At 46.9% G+C, this 23,907-nt stretch overlaps 4 protein-coding genes and 2 pseudogenes across 8 annotated transcripts; 4 read left to right on the top strand and 2 right to left on the bottom strand.

Annotated features, from left to right (window-relative positions):
- The first annotated feature begins 467 nt into the window (after window positions 1-467).
- LOC117192531 (LIM domain-containing protein A-like) lies at window positions 468-23,357 on the top strand. 2 transcript variants are annotated; one of them, XM_033397229.1, is made up of 3 exons: window positions 468-643; window positions 713-3,065; window positions 23,221-23,357. In XM_033397229.1, the coding sequence occupies exons 1-3, from the start codon at window positions 587-589 to the stop codon at window positions 23,292-23,294; spliced, it is 2,484 nt and encodes an 827-aa protein (XP_033253120.1). In that variant the 5' UTR covers window positions 468-586; the 3' UTR covers window positions 23,295-23,357. The 2 variants fall into 2 exon arrangements, with proteins under 2 accessions (XP_033253120.1, XP_033253121.1); XM_033397230.1 differs by having other exon boundaries at window positions 713-3,080; window positions 23,236-23,357.
- Window positions 4,147-6,338, top strand: LOC117192534 (ceramide glucosyltransferase-like). The gene has a single exon (XM_033397232.1). It carries the CDS (start codon window positions 4,182-4,184, stop codon window positions 5,499-5,501), a length of 1,320 nt encoding a protein of 439 aa, XP_033253123.1. The 5' UTR covers window positions 4,147-4,181; the 3' UTR covers window positions 5,502-6,338.
- Window positions 7,941-9,344, bottom strand: LOC117192839 (annotated as a pseudogene).
- Window positions 10,044-22,666, top strand: LOC117192530 (filaggrin-like). 4 transcript variants are annotated; one of them, XM_033397228.1, is made up of 3 exons: window positions 10,044-10,220; window positions 10,290-11,465; window positions 21,324-22,666. In XM_033397228.1, exons 1-3 carry the CDS (start codon window positions 10,164-10,166, stop codon window positions 21,678-21,680), a joined length of 1,590 nt encoding a protein of 529 aa, XP_033253119.1. In that variant the 5' UTR covers window positions 10,044-10,163; the 3' UTR covers window positions 21,681-22,666. The 4 variants fall into 4 exon arrangements, with proteins under 4 accessions (XP_033253119.1, XP_033253118.1, XP_033253117.1 ...); XM_033397227.1 differs by having other exon boundaries at window positions 10,290-11,783; XM_033397226.1 differs by having other exon boundaries at window positions 10,290-12,419.
- LOC117192533 (ceramide glucosyltransferase-like) lies at window positions 14,808-17,197 on the top strand. The gene has a single exon (XM_033397231.1). The coding sequence runs from the start codon at window positions 15,056-15,058 to the stop codon at window positions 16,373-16,375; it is 1,320 nt and encodes a 439-aa protein (XP_033253122.1). The 5' UTR covers window positions 14,808-15,055; the 3' UTR covers window positions 16,376-17,197.
- LOC117192532 lies at window positions 18,739-20,544 on the bottom strand (annotated as a pseudogene).
- Window positions 23,358-23,907: the final 550 nt, after the last annotated feature.

Below are 23,907 nucleotides of genomic sequence, written 5' to 3'. Positions count from 1 at the left end.
AGCTGAGAAGATGTAGTTTATCGACCCTCAGAAATATACCAAAATATACCGTCTCATTTTCAAAATAAACCGTAAATATACTGACGAATTCAAGTTCTATTATACATTTTCCTCGTTTTTGATATTCCGTCGAATATTACTAGCTAGATAGAACCCTCAGCTCTGCCCACATAATATGATCCGATTAATGAATCAATTTTCTACTTTACTGGCTTCTTTTCAATGCTTGCTTTTATTGGATTTTGTTTAAAAAAAAGTTTTTATCGGAAACAGCCGTTTTTTAGTGTGTTGTCGTTGGCTGCAGTGGTTCAGAGAGTCTAAAACTGTGAACGGACGTTTGTCCGTGGCAAAATGGTGGCACTCGCTCCCCGTAGGAAAATTCTTAGTTGAAAATGTCCTTAGCAATGCTCATAGCGAAATAATAATTTATAACTTTTTATCTTTGCTTAGAATGTTCTTCCATTTACTTCATACTATCCAGTAGTATTGAGTACAGACTCGAAATAGTGTATTTTATTGCTATTAAAATCAAAAGTTAAATACAAAATTCGTAGTATTTAAAACTTACGGTTAATTATCTCGTAAAATGAGGCCGATACGATTTTCGTCTGTCCATTTGTGCATATTCTGTCTCCTGTTTTTGGTAAGTACCGGGGGTTGCTTATATCATTTCTCCATGCAACCTAACACTGCCCAACTGGAACAATCCCAGGAGATTCACCAACATGCGCTTCAAGCAGCGCCGGCCTACCGTTCGCACGAATTGGGCTCCCAGGTGATCCACCACCATGCGATACAAGAGGCGCCGGCTCAAAGTTCGCACCGTCATCCTGACTCCCACGAATCGCTCAAGGATCCCCACCTTGAGTTTCAGGGACCAAATAGACCCGAGGTTAGCACGGACCAGGTGATCCACCATCATGCGATACAAGAGGCGCCGGCTCAAAGTTCGCACCGTCATCCAGACTCCCAAGAATCGCTCAAGGATCTCCACCTCGAGTTTCAGGGGCCAAATAGACCCAAGGATAGCACGGACCATGGGCAGTCACGGGAATTGGGATCCCAGCTGATCCACCACCATGGGCTACAAGAGGCGCCGGCCCCCCGTTCGCACCATCATCAAGACTCCCACAAATCGCTCAAGGAACCTCACCTTGAGCTTCAGGGGCAAAATAGACCCGAGGATAACACAGAGTATGGACAGTCACGGGAATTGGGATCCCAGCTGATCCACCACCATGGGCTACAGGCGGCGCCGGCCTCCCGTTCGCACCATCATCAAGACTCCCACAAATCGCTCAAGGAACCTCACCTTGAGTTTCAGGGGCCAAATAGACCCGAGGATAACACGGACCATGGGAAGTCACGGGAATTGGGCTCCCAGGTGATCCACCATCATGCGATACAAGAGGCGCCGGCTCAAAGTTCGCACCGTCATCCAGACTCCCAAGAATCGCTCAAGGATCTCCACCTCGAGTTTCAGGGGCCAAATAGACCCAAGGATAGCACGGACCATGGGCAGTCACGGGAATTGGGATCCCAGCTGATCCACCACCATGGGCTACAAGAGGCGCCGGCCCCCCGTTCGCACCATCATCAAGACTCCCACAAATCGCTCAAGGAACCTCACCTTGAGTTTCAGGGGCAAAATAGACCCGAGGATAACACAGAGTATGGACAGTCACGGGAATTGGGCTCCCAGGTGATCCACCATCATGCGATACAAGAGGCGCCGGCTCAAAGTTCGCAACGTCATCCAGACTCCCACGAATCGCTCAAGGATCCCCACCTCGAGTTTCAGGGGCCAAATAGACCCAAGGATAGCACGGACCATGGGCAGTCACGGGAATTGGCCTCCCAGGTGATCCACCATCATCCGATACAAGAGGCGCCGGCTCAAAGTTCGCACCGTCATCCAGACTCCCAGGAATCGCTCAAGGATTCCCAACTTGAGTTTCAGGGGCAAAATAGACCCGAGGATAACACGGACCATGGGCAGTCACGGGAATTGGCCTCCCAGGTGATCCACCATCATGCGATACAAGAATCGCCGGCTCACAGTTCGCACCGTCATCTAGACTCCCACAAATCGCCCAAGGAACCTCACCTTGAGTTTCAGGGACCAAATAGACCCGAGGATAGCACGGACCGTGGACAGACTCGGGAATTGGCCTCCCAGGTGATCCACCATCATGCGATACAAGAACCGCCGGCTCACAGTTCGCAACGTCATCCAGACTCCCACGAATCGCTCAAGAAACCTCACCTTGAGCTTCAGGGGCAAAATAGACCCGAGGATAACACAGAGTATGGACAGTCACGGGAATTGGGATCCCAGGTGATCCACCATCATGCGATACAAGAACCGCCGGCTCACAGTTCGCACCGTCATCTAGACTCCCACAAATCGCCCAAGGAACCTCACCTTGAGTTTCAGGGACCAAATAGACCCGAGGATAGCACGGACCGTGGACAGACTCGGGAATTTGGCTCTTGGTCCGAAATGCCCATGAGACTCTTTCACCTAGTTAGCGAAAATCCAACGACAGTGGACAGTAGTGGCGACCGTAACCAGCGAAAGACCAGCGCTATGCAACGACAAGCTAAAAAGCATCTTTCCCCTCGTACAAGGACATCGGGAACGAGTGACCGGCACAAGGAGCTCACCATACCACTAGCGCGCGGAATAGTAAACATCCACGGCAGGCGGATCGCAAACCCTTGGGCTGTCACCTACGGGGATGTGTGGAGGGACACGCGTCTCGCTGCCGGGCAGCTAAGCAGAATGCCCCGTTTACACTTGGCGTCGTCGCCAATCGTAAACTACTATCCTGACGAGGCCAAGCTTGCCAGCGTGTGCAAGTCGACCATATTTATGCAAAAATACGGCATGCCACGTAGGATGGCGTCCTGGACTTGGATTCAGTACCATATCTACCGGAAAGCCTTCACTTACAGACGCATGGACCTAAAACAATGGCATCGCCAAGCAGTTCTTGACATAGACTGCCACCGCTTTAATAATAAGAAAACAACGGTCCTTGCATATTTGGAATGCGCGTTAAGTCGTTATCAGAGAAATGAATATCAAATACCCCAGTATCCAAAGCGCCAGAACCAACTATTCTATGACAACTAGATCACAGCAACTTTTGAAAAATTCTAGATAAAAATAAAAATATGAAACAAATCATCGTTTGCACTATTTACACATTTACAAAAAATATTTCGCGATCTATCTAAGCTCAGTAGCTCAACAATGCCATAGGCTGCTTGATCACGTTTTAGATCACTGCTCGGCGAACAGCCGAAGCAGAAACATTTTGCTAGAAGAAATTTCTAATTCTTTTTCATACAAATATCAAGGTTGATTTTGGATCTGCATTTTTTCGGATCTGAGTGCTAGGCTTATATCGAAAAAAGTTGTACGAGACGTTCTCACTTTGGCATCATGCACTTATTTTCGCGGGAGAATTACTACCGCAGGAGTGTTCACTCATTTTGTGGGAAGTTTCAGTTAGTCAATCACTAATTAATTACTCGATATTGTTACTAGAGCCAGCTGCGGAGTGGCTCATTCATTAAATTAATGAATTTTCATGAATTTCAGAATTTGTCTATCAAGGAACGACAGCTCTTTTAGGTTTTTTTTTTTGTTTGACCTTTTTCGCTAAAGCCGCTTTTTAGGCAAAATCCAATAAAAGCAAGTATTTAGGCTATCCAAAAAAAGTAGAAAATATGTTAATTAATTGGATAAAATTATGTGGGCATGGCTAAATGTTTGATCTAGCTAGTAATATTCAACGGAATATCAAAAACGACGAATATGTATTGTAGAACTTGAATTCGACAGTATATTTACGGTATGTTTTTAAAACGAGGCGGTATCTTTGGTATATTTTTGAGGGTCGGACGGTATGTTTTATCGCTAAATCCGCGGTCACACTGAGCAAGAAGTACGCAAACCGTCGAGCGCGATAAAACTGAAAAACGGGAAAACCTTTAGCAAAAGCGACGCTTGACAAACCGCAACCAATGCATACCAAGTAAATCTGTAGCAGAGCAGCCGCGCCGCGCAGTCCACGCCCACCCAGCCAGCGACACACCACACCGCGAGACGAACAACGAGACAGGGAGCTCCAGTCACACCTCATCACACTCACGCCCACAGAGACAGGGCGATGTCACACCTACCTGTGCCACTGTACGGCTTCGCAGCGTTTTTCATGATTTTCTGGTTTGGCACCTGGATGGTCCATCTGATAGCCATTTGCTACGGGAAGTACAAGCTGCACAAGAAGTCGTGCAAGCTGCCGCCAGAGTCGTCGCCACTGCCGGGTGTCTCCATCCTTAAACCGCTGATGGGCGTGGATCCGAACTTGCAGCACAACCTAGAGACCTTCTTCACGATGGACTATCCTGTGTACGAGCTGCTTTTCTGTGTGGAGGACAAGGACGATCCGGCCATAAAGCTGGTCGAGGGCCTGCTGGAAAAGTATCCCCGGATAGACGCCCGGCTCTCTGTGGGCTGGTCTGATGTGGGCGTTAATCCGAAAATCAACAACATCCATCACGGCTACATGGCGGCAAAATTCGATTTCGTTATGATCTCCGACAGTGGCATCAAAATGAAGAACGACACGCTGCTGGACATGGTCCAAAACATATCCGAGAAGCACGCCCTGGTCCATCAGATGCCGTTCACCTGCGACCGGGAGGGATTTGCCACCATTTTCGAGAAGGTCTTCTTCGGCACCGTCCAGAGCAGAATCTACCTATCGGCCGATGTTCTTGGCATAAACTGCCACACGGGAATGTCGTGTCTTCTGCGGAAAGCAGTCATCGATCAGCTGGGCGGCCTAAGGACCTTTGGCTGCTACCTTGCCGAGGACTTCTTTATCGCCAAAGGCGTAACGAAGCTGGGATGGAAAATGAGAATCTCCAATCAGCCCGCTCTGCAGAACAGCGGACTGTGCGACATCGGCAGCTTTCAGGCGCGGCTCATACGATGGGCTAAGCTGCGCGTGGCCATGGTGCCCACGACCATCCTTCTGGAGCCGCTCTCCGAGTGCATGATTCTGGGGGCCTTCGCGGCCTGGTCAGCCTCGGTTCTGTTCAACTGGGAACCTCTGGTGTTCTACATGGTGCACATACTCTGCTGGTTGCTGTCCGACTGGCTGCTGCTCTCCATAGTCCATCACGGCTCAATGCCGTTCCACAAATTCGAGTTTGTCATTGGCTGGCAGTTCAGGGAGCTGACGGGGCCCTATCTGTTCCTGCACGCGCTCTGGGACCCGGCGATACGTTGGCGGACTCGCACCTTCAAGCTTCACTGGGGTGGCATGGCCTACGAGCTGAACACACCCGCCGATTGTCAAACCGCACCGCTGCAGCAACAGACGGCGCCGACGTTACCGACGGATTCGGGTCAAGCGGTGGCGGAGGTCACGCCAGCGGCCACATTCTGTACAGAAGCGATGCACCGTCTGCTGGTGTCGTAGCAGCAACTAGTTAAGTTAATTATTTTGTACTTTTGAGTAACTCAGCGGACTGCAAACGTAGACGGAGCTGGTGACTGGGACGTCTGGTAGTAGTATTATTAGCTAAACCCTTAGTCACTACGTAAGCATAGACTTAATGCTGTAAAAAAGAACAGACTCGACTCCACCCTCATGCATAGGCATAGCGCACACCCCCTTCCCTTTAAGCTTTAAGGGAATTCAGTTAATAGCTGCGTTTAGACACACTACAGTCTTTGACGTGCAGCGTGGCATGCCAGTGTAGATTAGATTAGATTAGAGGCTGAGGCATTGATTCGACTCATTGACAAACAACCGAGCGACGTCGACTTGTGTTTTTCAGATCACATCAATCTGAGCCTCTAGGGCCGCCGAGCTTGTGGCACAGTTTGGTGGCTTTACACAAACTGGTTAGCAATTCCTAGTTTCTACGACATAAGTTGTTGCTTTGTATATATAATGGTATATATTTGTAGCCAACATTTACACCCCACCCCTAGCCTGTACAGACATTTTGCGATCGCGAATAATACTCGTTGCAAGCCATAGTTGTAGTTAGCAGACGTTTGTAATTATTTTTGTTCTGCTTTTGTTGTTGCTTTTTCGTATCTTAATTATTGATTATTTTGTAAAGCTAAGCCCACCCTAGATATGATTTATATAGTTTGTAGATTAATAGTCTTATTAGTTGCGTCTTTTGTTTGTTTAATGCAGCTTCTGTACATAAATAAGCTCCGATAAAGAATGCCATTGAATAAATTAAATTTACATGATCGTGCGCATCCTAGCTCCGTTACGATTGATTGATGTTTGCTTACTGATATCATTATGTCATTTGGAGCTTAGCATAAACAGATCACTCTTATCAGCACATGAGTATGACTCAGACAGTGTCAGGGGCCAGCCACTAGAGCGCTTGTCAAACACACAATTATTGGTAATGTGGGAAAAGCTGAGCTGAGTCACGTCTACACCACCACCACCACCACCGCCTCACTCACTTATTTGCCATATTTACTCGCAAGAGTAACATCGCACTGCACACTTGACGCGATCGTCTCTTCTCCGTTCTAATGTGGGTCTTCACAAATGATCTTGTACAGTTGTTGGAATTATGTTTTTGGGGTGTGGGGAGCAAGGGTCAAACTGGACTTAGATTAGTATTACGCACGGTTGGAGAGACAAGTTTAAGAACATTTCAAAAGTTTTGCTTGCATCATGACATAATGGCTGCCTAGGAGATTGTTCTTGTGGAAATATTCCTCTTATCGTGTTGAACTTAAACCGAGTATAAAACGAGGGGGAACGTTGTGAGTTGCTGCGGACACCGCAACTCTACGGTTATACCCGATACTAAGTCAGTATGGCTCTCCTCCGGCAGACGCCGCTAATATTAAACGACACGACAAAGAGTGCGTGCGAGAGAGACAGAAAATCAGTCTGAGCGTGACGTCGGGCGCTGCGTAGCCACTGCAAATTGATTTGTTCCTATGGGTTATAAAAATTGTTTGACCTGATCCAGATTCAGCAATCTGATAGATATGGTCATTATCTATGATTCTGCGTTTTTAGTTTTCTCGAATGTGCAATATTGTGGATGCAACAGATTTTCGTCCTTTGTGTGGGCGGAAGGGGGTGGGGCGAAATTTTGAGATACACGTTTTATAGTAAGATCTAACAGAAGTGCGGATACCAAATTTGGTTACTCTAGCCTTAATAGTCTGTGAGATTTTTGAATATCCCCAGACTTTCGTCCTTTGCGGGGGCGGAAGGGGGTGTGGCGAAATTTTGAAACAAACTCGTCTCGGTCCGATATATTAGGAGTGTGGATACCAAATTTGGTTGCTCTAGCTTTTGTAGTCTCTGAGATCTAGGCGCTAATGTTTTACTCTAAGCAAAGCCGCCTATGCTACGTGTGTGTTAGAGAGAGACAGGGCGAGAAAAAATGAAATTGTTTTCTTGATGCTGGCTATAATAATAATACGCTCCAATTCAGATTCCGCAGTCTTAAAGATATGGTCATTCTCTACGATTCTTCGTTTTTGGTTTTCTCATATCTTTAAAATTGTGGATGCCACAGATTTTCGTCCTTTGTGGGGGCGGAAGTGGGCGGGGCGAAGTTTTGAAATATTTTTGTAGCACTGACATATCACAGAAGTCTGGATACAAAACATCGTTGCTCTAGCTCTTATAGTCTTTGAGCACTAGGCGCTGAAGGGGACGGACAGACGGACAGACGGACGGACGGACAGACGGACAGACAGACATGGCTCAATCGACTCGGCTATTGATGCTGATCAAGAATATATATACTTTAGGCGAAAATTAAAAAAAAGATGCATTTCCACACCCTATGTATGTCCTTGAATACTGGTAGGTGATCTCAGACCATCGCCATTTGTGGCAGATCAGACGAACTTGTTCAATGGGATTCAAAGAGATATATGTATATTTGTGAATAATTTTTTTAAATAATTTAAACTGTAAAGCCTTTGGTATATTTTCCGCTCAAATAGCCAAATTCTCGCGATCCATCTACGAACTGGATGACGCCATAATTGCCGGAGATCATCCAGTGGGGATCCTTTTTGCTCAGAGTCTCACTAACGCCCTCGGTAAGCCCGCAGATGACCTCTGCCTTGACCCTGCGAACAGCGCATATATTGCTAGGCAGGAAGCCACGCAGGCATGTGTTTAAATCCTGGGTTGAGTCCCAGCAAACATCTTGCAGGAGCTTTCGATAGTTAAGGTCGCCTTTGAAAACGATTAGCTTGGACTGCTGCAAAAACTTTTTGCCAATTAGGGTTATGATGTAATCTGAATGCTGACTCAAGTATTCCAGCGTCCATTTGAAATCTCGCGCCGTCACATCAGTCATGAACCAGGGATGTGCCTTCACATGGAAGAGCACCTTGGTGGCCAGTCCCTTCTCAATCATAAACTCGGCCAGGATGAAGTCGGTGAATAACTCATAGCCGGCGTTATCCAGAACAAAATCGACTTGACATGGCTTCTTTTGCTTTCCGCTTTCGGTTGTCCAAGCATTGCCATATCTCCGCGACTTGGTTGGCGAGAATGAATTCATCTGCGGCGCTGACATCTTCCAGCACGTTTATATTGAATGCCGGAAGTGGCGGCGCCTCTGGATCTCTGGCCGTGTCGTTGTAGTTGCTCCACAAGCTAACCCTCAGAAGCTCTCCAAACATTTCCAGGCTGTTGTCTGTGCGCCGCGTGTACTTGGTGAGGGAGAGTACATCATCTATGCAGCTCGTCAGCGAATTCTCTTTGATCTTCACATGGTAGTCGTACGGCTTTAGGAAGATGCTGTTCTCCACAAAGGAGTAGAGTTTTCTGTGCATATAGCACTCGGAATAGAGACAACAGGATCTGAAGAAGGTGCGCTCTTCATCGGGCAGAAGATTGAGAAACTTATTCCATAGTGCGCGATCGGGTTCTGTAGGAAATAAGTAGTCTCGTTATGACAGCCGCAGGAGCAACTATACCCACTGTTTTACCTTGGCCGTCGAATCCCTAAAACGGCTTATCAGTTTGAAGCTCGTACTTCAGCCTGGAGATCAGGCCAATGATGATTTTGAGTTCCTCGCGTGCGGCCTGTTCAAAATCAATTGGTGCTAGAGATTAAATTTTGGTAAACGCTCTTATCCTATTACAAACCTCCCCGAATTCCGCAACCAATTTGCTCTTATCCTTTGTCAACGTGTCTATCACATTCGTCAAAACCACGGGAAGCGGATTCCTTAGAGTATTGTATGCACCGCTGCGCTTATACTGCCCACACATGAAGGCATTCAGCGGCGTTCGCATGTCGTATATCTTATATTTGGCATCGAATTCTGTTTTGAAGATTCTGGAGACGATATTACTGCCATCATCTGTTCGTTCCGAATGGGACTTTGTCTTCGGCTACCATACCGTACAAGCGACGCAGACTCCATAATGACACTACAAGTTACTTTACAGAGAATTTTTGTGCAACCAGTACAGCATTTCAGTTGATTTTTTGGTGAAATTCCAAATGTTTTTTAGCTGAGAAAATCAGCTGAGAAGATGTAGTTTATCGACCCTCAGAAATATACCAAAATATACCGTCTCATTTTCAAAATAAACCGTAAATATACTGACGAATTCAAGTTCTATTATACATTTTCCTCGTTTTTGATATTCCGTCGAATATTACTAGCTAGATAGAACCCTCAGCTCTGCCCACATAATATGATCCGATTAATGAATCAATTTTCTACTTTACTGGCTTCTTTTCAATGCTTGCTTTTATTGGATTTTGTTTAAAAAAAAGTTTTTATCGGAAACAGCCGTTTTTTAGTGTGTTGTCGTTGGCTGCAGTGGTTCAGAGAGTCTAAAACTGTGAACGGACGTTTGTCCGTGGCAAAATGGTGGCACTCGCTCCCCGTAGGAAAATTCTTAGTTGAAAATGTCCTTAGCAATGCTCATAGCGAAATAATAATTTATAACTTTTTATCTTTGCTTAGAATGTTCTTCCATTTACTTCATACTATCCAGTAGTATTGAGTACAGACTCGAAATAGTGTATTTTATTGCTATTAAAATCAAAAGTTAAATACAAAATTCGTAGTATTTAAAACTTACGGTTAATTATCTCGTAAAATGAGGCCGATACGATTTTCGTCTGTCCATTTGTGCATATTCTGTCTCCTGTTTTTGGTAAGTACCGGGGGTTGCTTATATCATTTCTCCATGCAACCTAACACTGCCCAACTGGAACAATCCCAGGAGATTCACCAACATGCGCTTCAAGCAGCGCCGGCCCACCGTTCGCACGAATTGGGCTCCCAGGTGATCCACCACCATGCGATACAAGAGGCGCCGGCTCAAAGTTCGCACCGTCATCCAGACTCCCCCGAATCGCTCAAGGATCTCCACCTTGAGTTTCAGGGGCCAAATAGACCAGAGGAAAACACGGAACATGGACAGTCACGGGAATTGGGCTCCCAGGTGATCCACCACCATGCAATACAAGAGGCGCCGGCTCAAAGTTCGCACCGTCATCCAGACTCCCAGGAATCGCTCAAGGATCCCCAACTTGAGTTTCAGGGGCAAAATAGACCCGAGGATAACACGGACCATGGGCAGTCACGGGAATTGGGCTCCCAGGTGATCCACCACCATGCAATACAAGAGGCGCCGGCTCAAAGTTCGCACCGTCATCCTGACTCCCACGAATCGCTCAAGGATCCCCACCTTGAGTTTCAGGGACCAAATAGACCCGAGGTTAGCACGGACCATGGGCAGTCACGGGAATTGGCCTCCCAGGTGATCCACCATCATGCGATACAAGAGGCGCCGGCTCAAAGTTCGCACCGTCATCCAGACTCCCAAGAATCGCTCAAGGATCTCCACCTCGAGTTTCAGGGGCCAAATAGACCCAAGGATAGCACGGACCATGGGCAGTCACGGGAATTGGGATCCCAGCTGATCCACCACCATGGGCTACAAGAGGCGCCGGCCCCCCGTTCGCACCATCATCAAGACTCCCACAAATCGCTCAAGGAACCTCACCTTGAGCTTCAGGGGCAAAATAGACCCGAGGATAACACAGAGTATGGACAGTCACGGGAATTGGGATCCCAGCTGATCCACCACCATGGGCTACAGGCGGCGCCGGCCTCCCGTTCGCACTATCATCGAGACTCCCACAAATCGCTCAAGGAACCTCACCTTGAGTTTCAGGGGCCAAATAGACCCGAGGATAACACGGACCATGGGAAGTCACGGGAATTGGGCTCCCAGGTGATCCACCATCATGCGATACAAGAGGCGCCGGCTCAAAGTTCGCAACGTCATCCAGACTCCCACGAATCGCTCAAGGATCCCCACCTCGAGTTTCAGGGGCCAAATAGACCCAAGGATAGCACGGACCATGGGCAGTCACGGGAATTGGCCTCACAGGTGATCCACCATCATGCGATACAAGAGGCGCCGGCTCAAAGTTCGCACCGTCATCCAGACTCCCAGGAATCGTTCAAGGATCCCCAACTTGAGTTTCAGGGGCAAAATAGACCCGAGGATAACACGGACCATGGGCAGTCACGGGAATTGGCCTCCCAGGTGATCCACCATCATGCGATACAAGAACCGCCGGCTCACAGTTCGCACCGTTATCTAGACTCCCACAAATCGCCCAAGGAACCTCACCTTGAGTTTCAGGGACCAAATAGACCCGAGGATAGCACGGACCGTGGACAGACTCGGGAATTGGCCTCCCAGGTGATCCACCATCATGCGATACAAGAGGCGCCGGCTCAAAGTTCGCACCGTCATCCAGACTCCCAGGAATCGCTCAAGGACCCCCAACTTGAGTTTCAGGGGCAAAATAGACCCGAGGATAACACGGACCATGGGCAGTCACGGGAATTGGCCTCCCAGGTGATCCACCAACATGCGATACAAGAACCGCCGGCTCACAGTTCGCAACGTCATCCAGACTCCCACGAATCGCTCAAGAAACCTCACCTTGAGCTTCAGGGGCAAAATAGACCCGAGGATAACACAGAGTATGGACAGTCACGGGAATTGGGATCCCAGCTGATCCACCACCATGGGCTACAGGCGGCGCCGGCCTCCCGTTCGCACCATCATCGAGACTCCCACAAATCGCTCAAGGAACCTCACCTTGAGTTTCAGGGGCCAAATAGACCCGAGGATAACACGGACCATGGGAAGTCACGGGAATTGGGCTCCCAGGTGATCCACCATCATGCGATACAAGAGGCGCCGGCTCAAAGTTCGCAACGTCATCCAGACTCCCACGAATCGCTCAAGGATCCCCACCTCGAGTTTCAGGGGCCAAATAGACCCAAGGATAGCACGGACCATGGGCAGTCACGGGAATTGGCCTCCCAGGTGATCCACCATCATGCGATACAAGAGGCGCCGGCTCAAAGTTCGCACCGTCATCCAGACTCCCAGGAATCGCTCAAGGATCCCCAACTTGAGTTTCAGGGGCAAAATAGACCCGAGGATAACACGGACCATGGGCAGTCACGGGAATTGGCCTCCCAGGTGATCCACCATCATGCGATACAAGAACCGCCGGCTCACAGTTCGCACCGTTATCTAGACTCCCACAAATCGCTCAAGGATCCCCACCTCGAGTTTCAGGGGCCAAATAGACCCAAGGATAGCACGGACCATGGGCAGTCACGGGAATTGGCCTCCCAGGTGATCCACCATCATGCGATACAAGAGGCGCCGGCTCAAAGTTCGCACCGTCATCCAGCCTCCCAGGAATCGCTCAAGGATCCCCAACTTGAGTTTCAGGGGCAAAATAGACCCGAGGTTAGCACGGACCATGGGCAGTCACGGGAATTGGCCTCCCAGGTGATCCACCATCATGCGATACAAGAACCGCCGGCTCACAGTTCGCACCGTCATCTAGACTCCCACAAATCGCCCAAGGAACCTTACCTTGAGTTTCAGGGACCAAATAGACCCGAGGATAGCACGGACCGTGGACAGACTCGGGAATTGGCCTCCCAGGTGATCCACCATCATGCGATACAAGAGGCGCCGGCTCAAAGTTCGCACCGTCATCCAGACTCCCAGGAATCGCTCAAGGATCCCCAACTTGAGTTTCAGGGGCAAAATAGACCCGAGGATAACACGGACCATGGGCAGTCACGGGAATTGGCCTCCCAGGTGATCCACCATCGTGCGATACAAGAACCGCCGGCTCACAGTTCGCACCGTCATCTAGACTCCCACAAATCGCCCAAGGAACCTCACCTTGAGTTTCAGGGACCAAATAGACCCGAGGATAGCACGGACCGTGGACAGACTCGGGAATTTGGCTCTTGGTCCGAAATGCCCATGAGACTCTTTCACCTAGTTAGCGAAAATCCAACGACAGTGGACAGTAGTGGCGACCGTAACCAGCGAAAGACCAGCGCTATGCAACGACAAGCTAAAAAGCATCTTTCCCCTCGTACAAGGACATCGGGAACGAGTGAACGGCACAAGGAGCTCACCATACCACTAGCGCGCGGAATAGTAAACATCCACGGCAGGCGGATCGCAAACCCTTGGGCTGTCACCTACGGGGATGTGTGGAGGGACACGCGTCTCGCTGCCGGGCAGCTAAGCAGAATGCCCCGTTTACACTTGGCGTCGTCGCCAATCGTAAACTACTATCCTGACGAGGCCAAGCTTGCCAGCGTGTGCAAGTCGACCATATTTATGCAAAAATACGGCATGCCACGTAGGATGGCGTCCTGGACTTGGATTCAGTACCATATCTACCGGAAAGCCTTCACTTACAGACGCATGGACCTAAAACAATGGCATCGCCAAGCAGTTCTTGACGTAGACTGCCACCGCTTTAATAATAAGAAAACAACGGTCCTTGCATATTTGGAATGCGCGTTAAGTCGCTATCAGAGAAATGAATATCAAATACCCCAGTATCCAAAGCGCCAGAACCAACTATTCTATGACAACTAGATCACAGCAACTTTTGAAAAATTCTAGATAAAAATAAAAATATGAAACAAATCATCGTTTGCACTATTTACACATTTACAAAAAATATTTCGCGATCTATCTAAGCTCAGTAGCTCAACAATGCCATAGGCTGCTTGATCACGTTTTAGATCACTGCTCGGCGAACAGCCGAAGCAGAAACATTTTGCTAGAAGAAATTTCAAATTCTTTTTCATACAAATATCAAGGTTGATTTTGGATCTGCATTTTTTCGGATCTGAGTGCTAGGCTTATATCGAAAAAAGTTGTACGAGACGTTCTCACTTTGGCATCATGCACTTATTTTCGCGGGAGAATTACTACCGCAGGAGTGTTCACTCATTTTGTGGGAAGTTTCAGTTAGTCAATCACTAATTAATTACTCGATATTGTTACTAGAGCCAGCTGCGGAGTGGCTCATTCATTAAATTAATGAATTTTCATGAATTTCAGAATTTGTCTATCAAGGAACGACAGCTCTTTTAGGTTTTTTTTTTGTTTGACCTTTTTCGCTAAAGCCGCTTTTTAGGCAAAATCCAATAAAAGCAAGTATTTAGGCTATCCAAAAAAAGTAGAAAATATGTTAATTAATTGGATAAAATTATGTGGGCATGGCTAAATGTTTGATCTAGCTAGTAATATTCAACGAATATCAAAAACGACGAATATGTATCGTAGAACTTGAATTCGACAGTATATTTACGGTATGTTTTTAACACGAGGCGGTATCTTTGGTATATTTTTGAGGGTCGGACGGTATGTTTTATCGCTAAATCCGCGGTCACACTGAGCAAGAAGTACGCAAACCGTCGAGCGCGATAAAACTGAAAAACGGGAAAACCTTTAGCAAAAGCGACGCTTGACAAACCGCAACCAATGCATACCAAGTAAATCTGTAGCAGAGCAGCCGCGCCGCGCAGTCCACGCCCACCCAGCCAGCGACACACCACACCGCGAGACGAACAACGAGACAGGGAGCTCCACTCACACCACAGCACACTCACGCCCACAGAGACAGGGCGATGTCACACCTACCTGTGCCACTGTACGGCTTCGCAGCGTTTTTCATGATTTTCTGGTTTGGCACCTGGATGGTCCATCTGATAGCCATTTGCTACGGGAAGTACAAGCTGCACAAGAAGTCGTGCAAGCTGCCGCCAGAGTCGTCGCCACTGCCGGGTGTCTCCATCCTTAAACCGCTGATGGGCGTGGATCCGAACTTGCAGCACAACCTAGAGACCTTCTTCACGATGGATTATCCTGTGTACGAGCTGCTTTTCTGTGTGGAGGACAAGGACGATCCGGCCATAAAGCTGGTCGAGGGCCTGCTGGAAAAGTATCCCCGGATAGACGCCCGGCTCTTTGTGGGCGGGTCTGATGTGGGCGTTAATCCGAAAATCAACAACATCCATCCCGGCTACATGGCGGCAAAATTCGATTTCGTTATGATCTCCGACAGTGGCATCAAAATGAAGAACGACACGCTGCTGGACATGGTCCAAAACATGTCCGAGAAGCACGCCCTGGTCCATCAGATGCCGTTCACCTGCGACCGGGAGGGATTTGCCACCATTTTCGAGAAGGTCTTCTTCGGCACCGTCCAGAGCAGAATCTACCTATCGGCCGATGTTCTTGGCATAAACTGCCACACGGGAATGTCGTGTCTTCTGCGGAAAGCAGTCATCGATCAGCTGGGCGGCCTAAGGGCCTTTGGCTGCTACCTTGCCGAGGACTTCTTTATCGCCAAAGGCGTAACGAAGCTGGGATGGAAAATGAGAATCTCCAATCAGCCCGCTCTGCAGAACAGCGGACTGTGCGACGTCGGCAGCTTTCAGGCGCGGCTCATACGATGGGCTAAGCTGCGCGTGGCCATGGTGCCCACGACCATCCTTCTGGAGCCGCTCTCCGAGTGCATGATTCTGGGGGCCTTCGCGGCCTGGTCAGCCTCGGTTCTGTTCAACTGGGAACCTCTGGTGTTCTACATGGTGCACATACTCTGCTGGTTGCTGTCCGACTGGCTGCTGCTCTCCATAGTCCATCACGGCTCAATGCCGTTCCACAAGTTCGAGTTTGTCATTGGCTGGCTGTTCAGAGAGCTGACGGGGCCCTATCTGTTCCTGCACGCGCTCTGGGACCCGGCGATACGTTGGCGGACTCGCACCTTCAAGCTTCACTGGGGTGGCATGGCCTACGAGCTGAACACACCCGCCGATTGTCAAACCGCACCGCTGCAGCCACAGCCGGCGCCGACGTTACCGACGGATTCGGGTCAAGCGGGGGCGGAGGTCACGCCAGCGGCCACATTCTGTACAGAAGCGAAGCACCGTCTGCTGGTGTCGTAGCAGCAACTAGTTAAGTTCATTATTTTGTACTTTTGAGTAACTCAGCGGACTGCAAACGTAGACGGAGCTGGTGACTGGGACGTCTGGTAGTAGTATTATTAGCTAAACCCTTAGTCACTACGTAAGCATAGACTTAATGCTGTAAAAAAGAACAGACTCGACTCCACCCTCATGCATAGGCATAGCGCACACCCCCCTTCCCTTTAAGCTTTAAGGGAATTCAGTTAATAGCTGCGTTTAGACACACTACAGTCTTTGACGTGCAGCGTGGCATGCCAGTGTAGATTAGATTAGATTAGAGGCTGAGGCATTGATTCGACTCATTGACAAACAACCGAGCGACGTCGACTTGTGTTTTTCAGATCACATCAATCTGGGCCTCTAGGGCCGCCGAGCTTGTGGCACAGTTTGGTGGCTTTACACAAACTGGTTAGCAATTCCTAGTTTCTACGACATAAGTTGTTGCTTTGTATATATAATGGTATATATTTGTAGCCAACATTTACACCCCACCCCTAGCCTGTACAGACATTTTGCGATCGCGAATAATACTCGTTGCAAGCCATAGTTGTAGTTAGCAGACGTTTGTAATTATTTTTGTTCTGCTTTTGTTGTTGCTTTTTCGTATCTTAATTATTGATTATTTTGTAAAGCTAAGCCCACCCTAGATATGATTTATATAGTTTGTAGATTAATAGTCTTATTAGTTGCGTCTTTTGTTTGTTTACTGCAGCTTCTGTACATAAATAAGCTCCGATAAAGAATGCCATTGAATAAATTAAATTTACATGATCGTGCGCATCCTAGCTCCGTTACGATTGATTGATGTTTGCTCACTGATATCATTATGTCATTTGGAGCTTAGCATAAACAGATCACTCTTATCAGCACATGAGTATTACTCAGACAGTGTCAGGGGCCAGCCACTAGAGCGCTTGTCAAACACACAATTATTGGTAATGTGGGAAAAGCTGAGCTGAGTCACGTCTACACCACCACCACCACCACCGCCTCACTCACTTATTTGCCATATTTACTCGCAAGAGTAACATCGCACTGCACACTTGACGCGATCGTCTCTTCTCCGTTCTAATGTGGGTCTTCACAAATGATCTTGTACAGTTGTTGGAATTATGTTTTTGGGGTGTGGGGAGCAAGGGTCAAACTGGACTTAGATTAGTATTACGCACGGTTGGAGAGACAAGTTTAAGAACATTTCAAAAGTTTTGCTTGCATCATGACATAATGGCTGCCTAGGAGATTGTTCTTGTGGAAATATTCCTTTTATCGTGTTGAACTTAAACCGAGTATAAAACGAGGGGAACGTTGTGAGTTGCTGCGGACACCGCAACTCTACGGTTATACCCGATACTAAGTCAGTATGGCTCTCCTCCGGCAGACGCCGCTAATATTAAACGACACGACAAAGAGTGCGTGCGAGAGAGACAGAAAATCAGTCTGAGCGTGACGTCGGGCGCTGCGTAGCCACTGCAAATTGATTTGTTCCTATTGGCTATAAAAATGATCTGATCTGATCCAGATTCAGCAATCTGATAGATATGGTCATTATCTATGATTCTGCGTTTTTAGTTTTCTCGAATGTGCAATATTGTGGATGCAACAGATTTTCGTCCTTTGTGTGGGCGGAAGGGGGTGGGGCGAAATTTTGAGATACACGTTTTATAGTAAGATCTAACAGAAGTGCGGATACCAAATTTGGTTACTCTAGCCTTAATAGTCTCTGTGGCGAAATTTTGAAACAAACTCGTCTCGGTCCGATATATTAGGAGTGTGGATACCAAATTTGGTTGCTCTAGCTTTTGTAGTCTCTGAGATCTAGGCGCTAATGTTTTACTCTAAGCAAAGCCGCCTATGCTACGTGTGTGTTAGAGAGAGACAGGGCGAGAAAAAATGAAATTGTTTTCTTGATGCTGGCTATAAAAATAATACGCTCCAATTCAGATTCCGCAGTCTTAAAGATATGGTCATTCTCTACGATTCTTCGTTTTTGGTTTTCTCATATCTTTAAAATTGTGGATGCCACAGATTTTCGTCCTTTGTGGGGGCGGAAGTGGGCGGGGCGAAGTTTTGAAATATTTTTGTAGCACTGACATATCACAGAAGTCTGGATACAAAACATCGTTGCTCTAGCTCTTATAGTCTTTGAGCACTAGGCGCTGAAGGGGACGGACAGACGGACAGACAGACATGGCTCAATCGACTCGGCTATTGATGCTGATCAAGAATATATATACTTTAGGCGAAAATTAAAAAAAAGATGCATTTCCACACCCTATGTATGTCCTTGAATACTGGTAGGTGATCTCAGACCATCGCCATTTGTGGCAGATCAGACGAACTTGTTCAATGGGATTCAAAGAGATATATGTATATTTGTGAATAATTTTTTTAAATAATTTAAACTGTAAAGCCTTTGGTATATTTTCCGCTCAAATAGCCAAATTCTCGCGATCCATCTACGAACTGGATGACGCCATAATTGCCGGAGATCATCCAGTGGGGATCCTTTTTGCTCAGAGTCTCACTAACGCCCTCGGTAAGCCCGCAGATGACCTCTGCCTTGACCCTGCGAACAGCGCATATATTGCTAGGCAGGAAGCCACGCAGTCATGTGTTTAAATCCTGGGTTGAGTCCCAGCAAACATCTTGCAGGAGCTTTCGATAGTTAAGGTCGCCTTTGAAAACGATTAGCTTGGACTGCTGCAGGGAGCTGTACAGATCAGGATCCGTGTCGCGCATTCTGAAAACGAAATAAATCAGTTACGTTAGTGAGGGTCTGCAAATCCTCACGAGTGCATTCACCTGTAATATGGATATGGATAAGTCCACAAATGTGAGATTGGAGCTAATTGAAACTTTCCCTCAGCCAGGAACTGCAAAAACTTTTTGCCAATTAGGGTTATGATGTAATCTGAATGCTGACTCAAGTATTCCAGCGTCCATTTGAAATCTCGCGCCGTCACATCAGTCATGAACCAGGGATGTGCCTTCACATGGAAGAGCACCTTGGTGGCCAGTCCCTTCTCAATCATAAACTCGGCCAGGATGAAGTCGGTGAATAACTCATAGCCGGCGTTATCCAGAACAAAATCGACTTGACATGGCTTCTTTTGCTTTCCGCTTTCGGTTGTCCAAGCATTGCCATATCTCCGCGACTTGGTTGGCGAGAATGAATTCATCTGCGGCGCTGACATCTTCCAGCACGTTTATATTGAATGCCGGAAGTGGCGGCGCCTCTGGATCTCTGGCCGTGTCGTTGTAGTTGCTCCACAAGCTAATCCTCAGAAGCTCTCCAAACATTTCCAGGCTGTTGTCTGTGCGCCGCGTGTACTTGGTGAGGGAGAGTACATCATCTATGCAGCTCGTCAGCGAATTCTCTTTGATCTTCACATGGTAGTCGTACGGCTTTAGGAAGATGCTGTTCTCCACAAAGGAGTAGAGTTTTCTGTGCATATAGCACTCGGAATAGAGACAACAGGATCTGAAGAAGGTGCGCTCTTCATCGGGCAGAAGATTGAGAAACTTATTCCATAGTGCGCGATCGGGTTCTGTAGGAAATAAGTAGTCTCGTTATGACAGCCGCAGGAGCAACTATACCCACTGTTTTACCTTGGCCGTCGAATCCCTAAAACGGCTTATCAGTTTGAAGCTCGTACTTCAGCCTGGAGATCAGGCCAATGATGATTTTGAGTTCCTCGCGTGCGGCCTGTTCAAAATCAATTGGTGCTAGAGATTAAATTTGGGTAAACGCTCTTATCCTATTACAAACCTCCCCGAATTCCGCAACCAATTCGCTCTTATCCTTTGTCAACGTGTCTATCACATTCGTCAAAACCACGGGAAGCGGATTCCTTAGAGTATTGTATGCGCCGCTGCGCTTATACTGCCCACACATGAAGGCATTCAGCGGCGTTCGCATGTCGTATATCTTATATTTGGCATCGAATTCTGTTTTGAAGATTCTGGAGACGATATTACTGCCATCATCTGTTCGTTCCGAATGGGACTTTGTCTTCGGCTACCATACCGTACAAGCGACGCAGACTCCATAATGACACTACAAGTTACTTTACAGAGAATTTTTGTGCAACCAGTACAGCATTTCAGTTGATTTTTTGGTGAAATTCCAAATGTTTTTTAGCTGAGAAAATCAGCTGAGAAGATGTAGTTTATCGACCCTCAGAAATATACCAAAATATACCGTCTCATTTTCAAAATAAACCGTAAATATACTGACGAATTCAAGTTCTATTATACATTTTCCTCGTTTTTGATATTCCGTCGAATATTACTAGCTAGATAGAACCCTCAGCTCTGCCCACATAATATGATCCGATTAATGAATCAATTTTCTACTTTACTGGCTTCTTTTCAATGCTTGCTTTTATTGGATTTTGTTTAAAAAAAAGTTTTTATCGGAAACAGCCGTTTTTTAGTGTGTTGTCGTCGGCTGCAGTGGTTCAGAGAGTCTAAAACTGTGAACGGACGTTTGTCCGTGGCAAAATGGTGGCACTCGCTCCCCGTAGGAAAATTCTTAGTTGAAAATGTCCTTAGCAATGCTCATAGCGAAATAATAATTTATAACTTTTTATCTTTGCTTAGAATGTTCTTCCATTTACTTCATACTATCCAGTAGTATTGAGTACAGACTCGAAATAGTGTATTTTATTGCTATTAAAATCAAAAGTTAAATACAAAATTCGTAGTATTTAAAACTTACGGTTAATTATCTCGTAAAATGAGGCCGATACGATTTTCGTCTGTCCATTTGTGCATATTCTGTCTCCTGTTTTTGGTAAGTACCGGGGGTTGCTTATATCATTTCTCCATGCAACCTAACACTGCCCAACTGGAACAATCCCAGGAGATTCACCAACATGCGCTTCAAGCAGCGCCGGCCCACCGTTCGCACGAATTGGGCTCCCAGGTGATCCACCATCATGCGATACAAGAGGCGCCGGCTCAAAGTTCGCACCGTCATCCAGACTCCCCCGAATCGCTCAAGGATCCCCACCTTGAGTTTCAGGGGCCAAATAGACCAGAGGAAAACACGGAACATGGACAGTCACGGGAATTGGGCTCCCAGGTGATCCACCACCATGCAATACAAGAGGCGCCGGCTCAAAGTTCGCACCGTCATCCAGACTCCCACGAATCGCTCAAGGATCCCCACCTCGAGTTTCAGGGGCCAAATAGACCCAAGGATAGCACGGACCATGGGCAGTCACGGGAATTGGCCTCCCAGGTGATCCACCATCATGCGATACAAGAGGTACCGGCTTAAAGTTCGCACCGTCATCCAGACTCCCAGGAATCGCTCAAGGATCCCCAACTTGAGTTTCAGGGGAAAAATAGACCCGAGGATAACACGGACCATGGGCAGTCACGGGAATTGGGCTCCCAGGTGATCCACCACCATGCAATACAAGAGGCGCCGGCTCAAAGTTCGCACCGTCATCCTGACTCCCACGAATCGCTCAAGGAACCTCACCTTGAGTTTCAGGGACCAAATAGACCCGAGGATAGCACGGACCGTGGACAGACTCGGGAATTTGGCTCTTGGTCCGAAATGCCCATGAGACTCTTTCACCTAGTTAGGGAAAATCCAACGACAGTGGACAGTAGTGGCGACCGTAACCAGCGAAAGACCAGCGCTATGCAACGACAAGCTAAAAAGCATCTTTCCCCTCGTACAAGGACATCGGGAACGAGTGAACGGCACAAGGAGCTCACCATACCACTAGCGCGCGGAATAGTAAACATCCACGGCAGGCGGATCGCAAACCCTTGGGCTGTCACCTACGGGGATGTGTGGAGGGACACGCGTCTCGCTGCCGGGCAGCTAAGCAGAATGCCCCGTTTACACTTGGCGTCGTCGCCAATCGTAAACTACTATCCTGACGAGGCCAAGCTTGCCAGCGTGTGCAAGTCGACCATATTTATGCAAAAATACGGCATGCCACGTAGGATGGCGTCCTGGACTTGGATTCAGTACCATATCTACCGGAAAGCCTTCACTTACAGACGCATGGACCTAAAACAATGGCATCGCCAAGCAGTTCTTGACGTAGACTGCCACCGCTTTAATAATAAGAAAACAACGGTCCTTGCATATTTGGAATGCGCGTTAAGTCGCTATCAGAGAAATGAATATCAAATACCCCAGTATCCAAAGCGCCAGAACCAACTATTCTATGACAACTAGATCACAGCAACTTTTGAAAAATTCTAGATAAAAATAAAAATATGAAACAAATCATCGTTTGCACTATTTACACATTTACAAAAAATATTTCGCGATCTATCTAAGCTCAGTAGCTCAACAATGCCATAGGCTGCTTGATCACTTTTTAGATCACTGCTCGGCGAACAGCCGAAGCAGAAACATTTTGCTAGAAGAAATTTCTAATTCTTTTTCATACAAATATCAAGGTTGATTTTGGATCTGCATTTTTTCGGATCTGAGTGCTAGGCTTATATCGAAAAAAGTTGTACGAGACGTTCTCACTTTGGCATCATGCACTTATTTTCGCGGGAGAATTACTACCGCAGGAGTGTTCACTCATTTTGTGGGAAGTTTCAGTTAGTCAATCACTAATTAATTACTCGATATTGTTACTAGAGCCAGCTGCGGAGTGGCTCATTCATTAAATTAATGAATTTTCATGAATTTCAGAATTTGTCTATCAAGGAACGACAGCTCTTTTAGGTTTTTTTTTTTGTTTGACCTTTTTCGCTAAAGCCGCTTTTTAGGCAAAATCCAATAAAAGCAAGTATTTAGGCTATCCAAAAAAAGTAGAAAATATGTTAAATATGCGCGTTAAGTCGCTATCAGAGAAATGAATATCAAATACCCCAGTATCCAAAGCGCCAGAACCAACTATTCTATGACAACTAGATCACAGCAACTTTTGAAAAATTCTAGATAAAAATAAAAATATGAAACAAATCATCGTTTGCACTATTTACACATTTACAAAAAATATTTCGCGATCTATCTAAGCTCAGTAGCTCAACAATGCCATAGGCTGCTTGATCACGTTTTAGATCATCCCTCGGCGAACAGCCGAAGCAGAAACATTTTGCTAGAAGAAATTTCTAATTCTTTTTCATACAAATATCAAGGTTGATTTTGGATCTGCATTTTTTCGGATCTGAGTGCTAGGCTTATACCGAAAAAAGTTGTACGAGACGTTCTCACTTTGGCATCATGCACTTATTTTCGCGGGAGAATTACTACCGCAGGAGTGTTCACTCATTTTGTGGGAAGTTTCAGTTAGTCAATCACTAATTAATTACTCGATATTGTTACTAGAGCCAGCTGCGGAGTGGCTCATTCATTAAATTAATGAATTTTCATGAATTTCAGAATTTGTCTATCAAGGAACGACAGCTCTTTTAGGTTTTTTTTTTTGTTTGACCTTTTTCGCTAAAGCCGCTTTTTAGGCAAAATCCAATAAAAGCAAGTATTTAGGCTATCCAAAAAAAGTAGAAAATATGTTAATTAATTG

Source organism: Drosophila miranda (genome assembly GCF_003369915.1).
Source record: "Drosophila miranda strain MSH22 chromosome Y unlocalized genomic scaffold, D.miranda_PacBio2.1 Contig_Y2_pilon, whole genome shotgun sequence".
Classification (NCBI taxonomy): domain Eukaryota; kingdom Metazoa; phylum Arthropoda; class Insecta; order Diptera; family Drosophilidae; genus Drosophila; species Drosophila miranda.
Note: the sequence above shows the minus strand (reverse complement) of the source record. Positions and strands in the feature narration are given on the sequence as shown.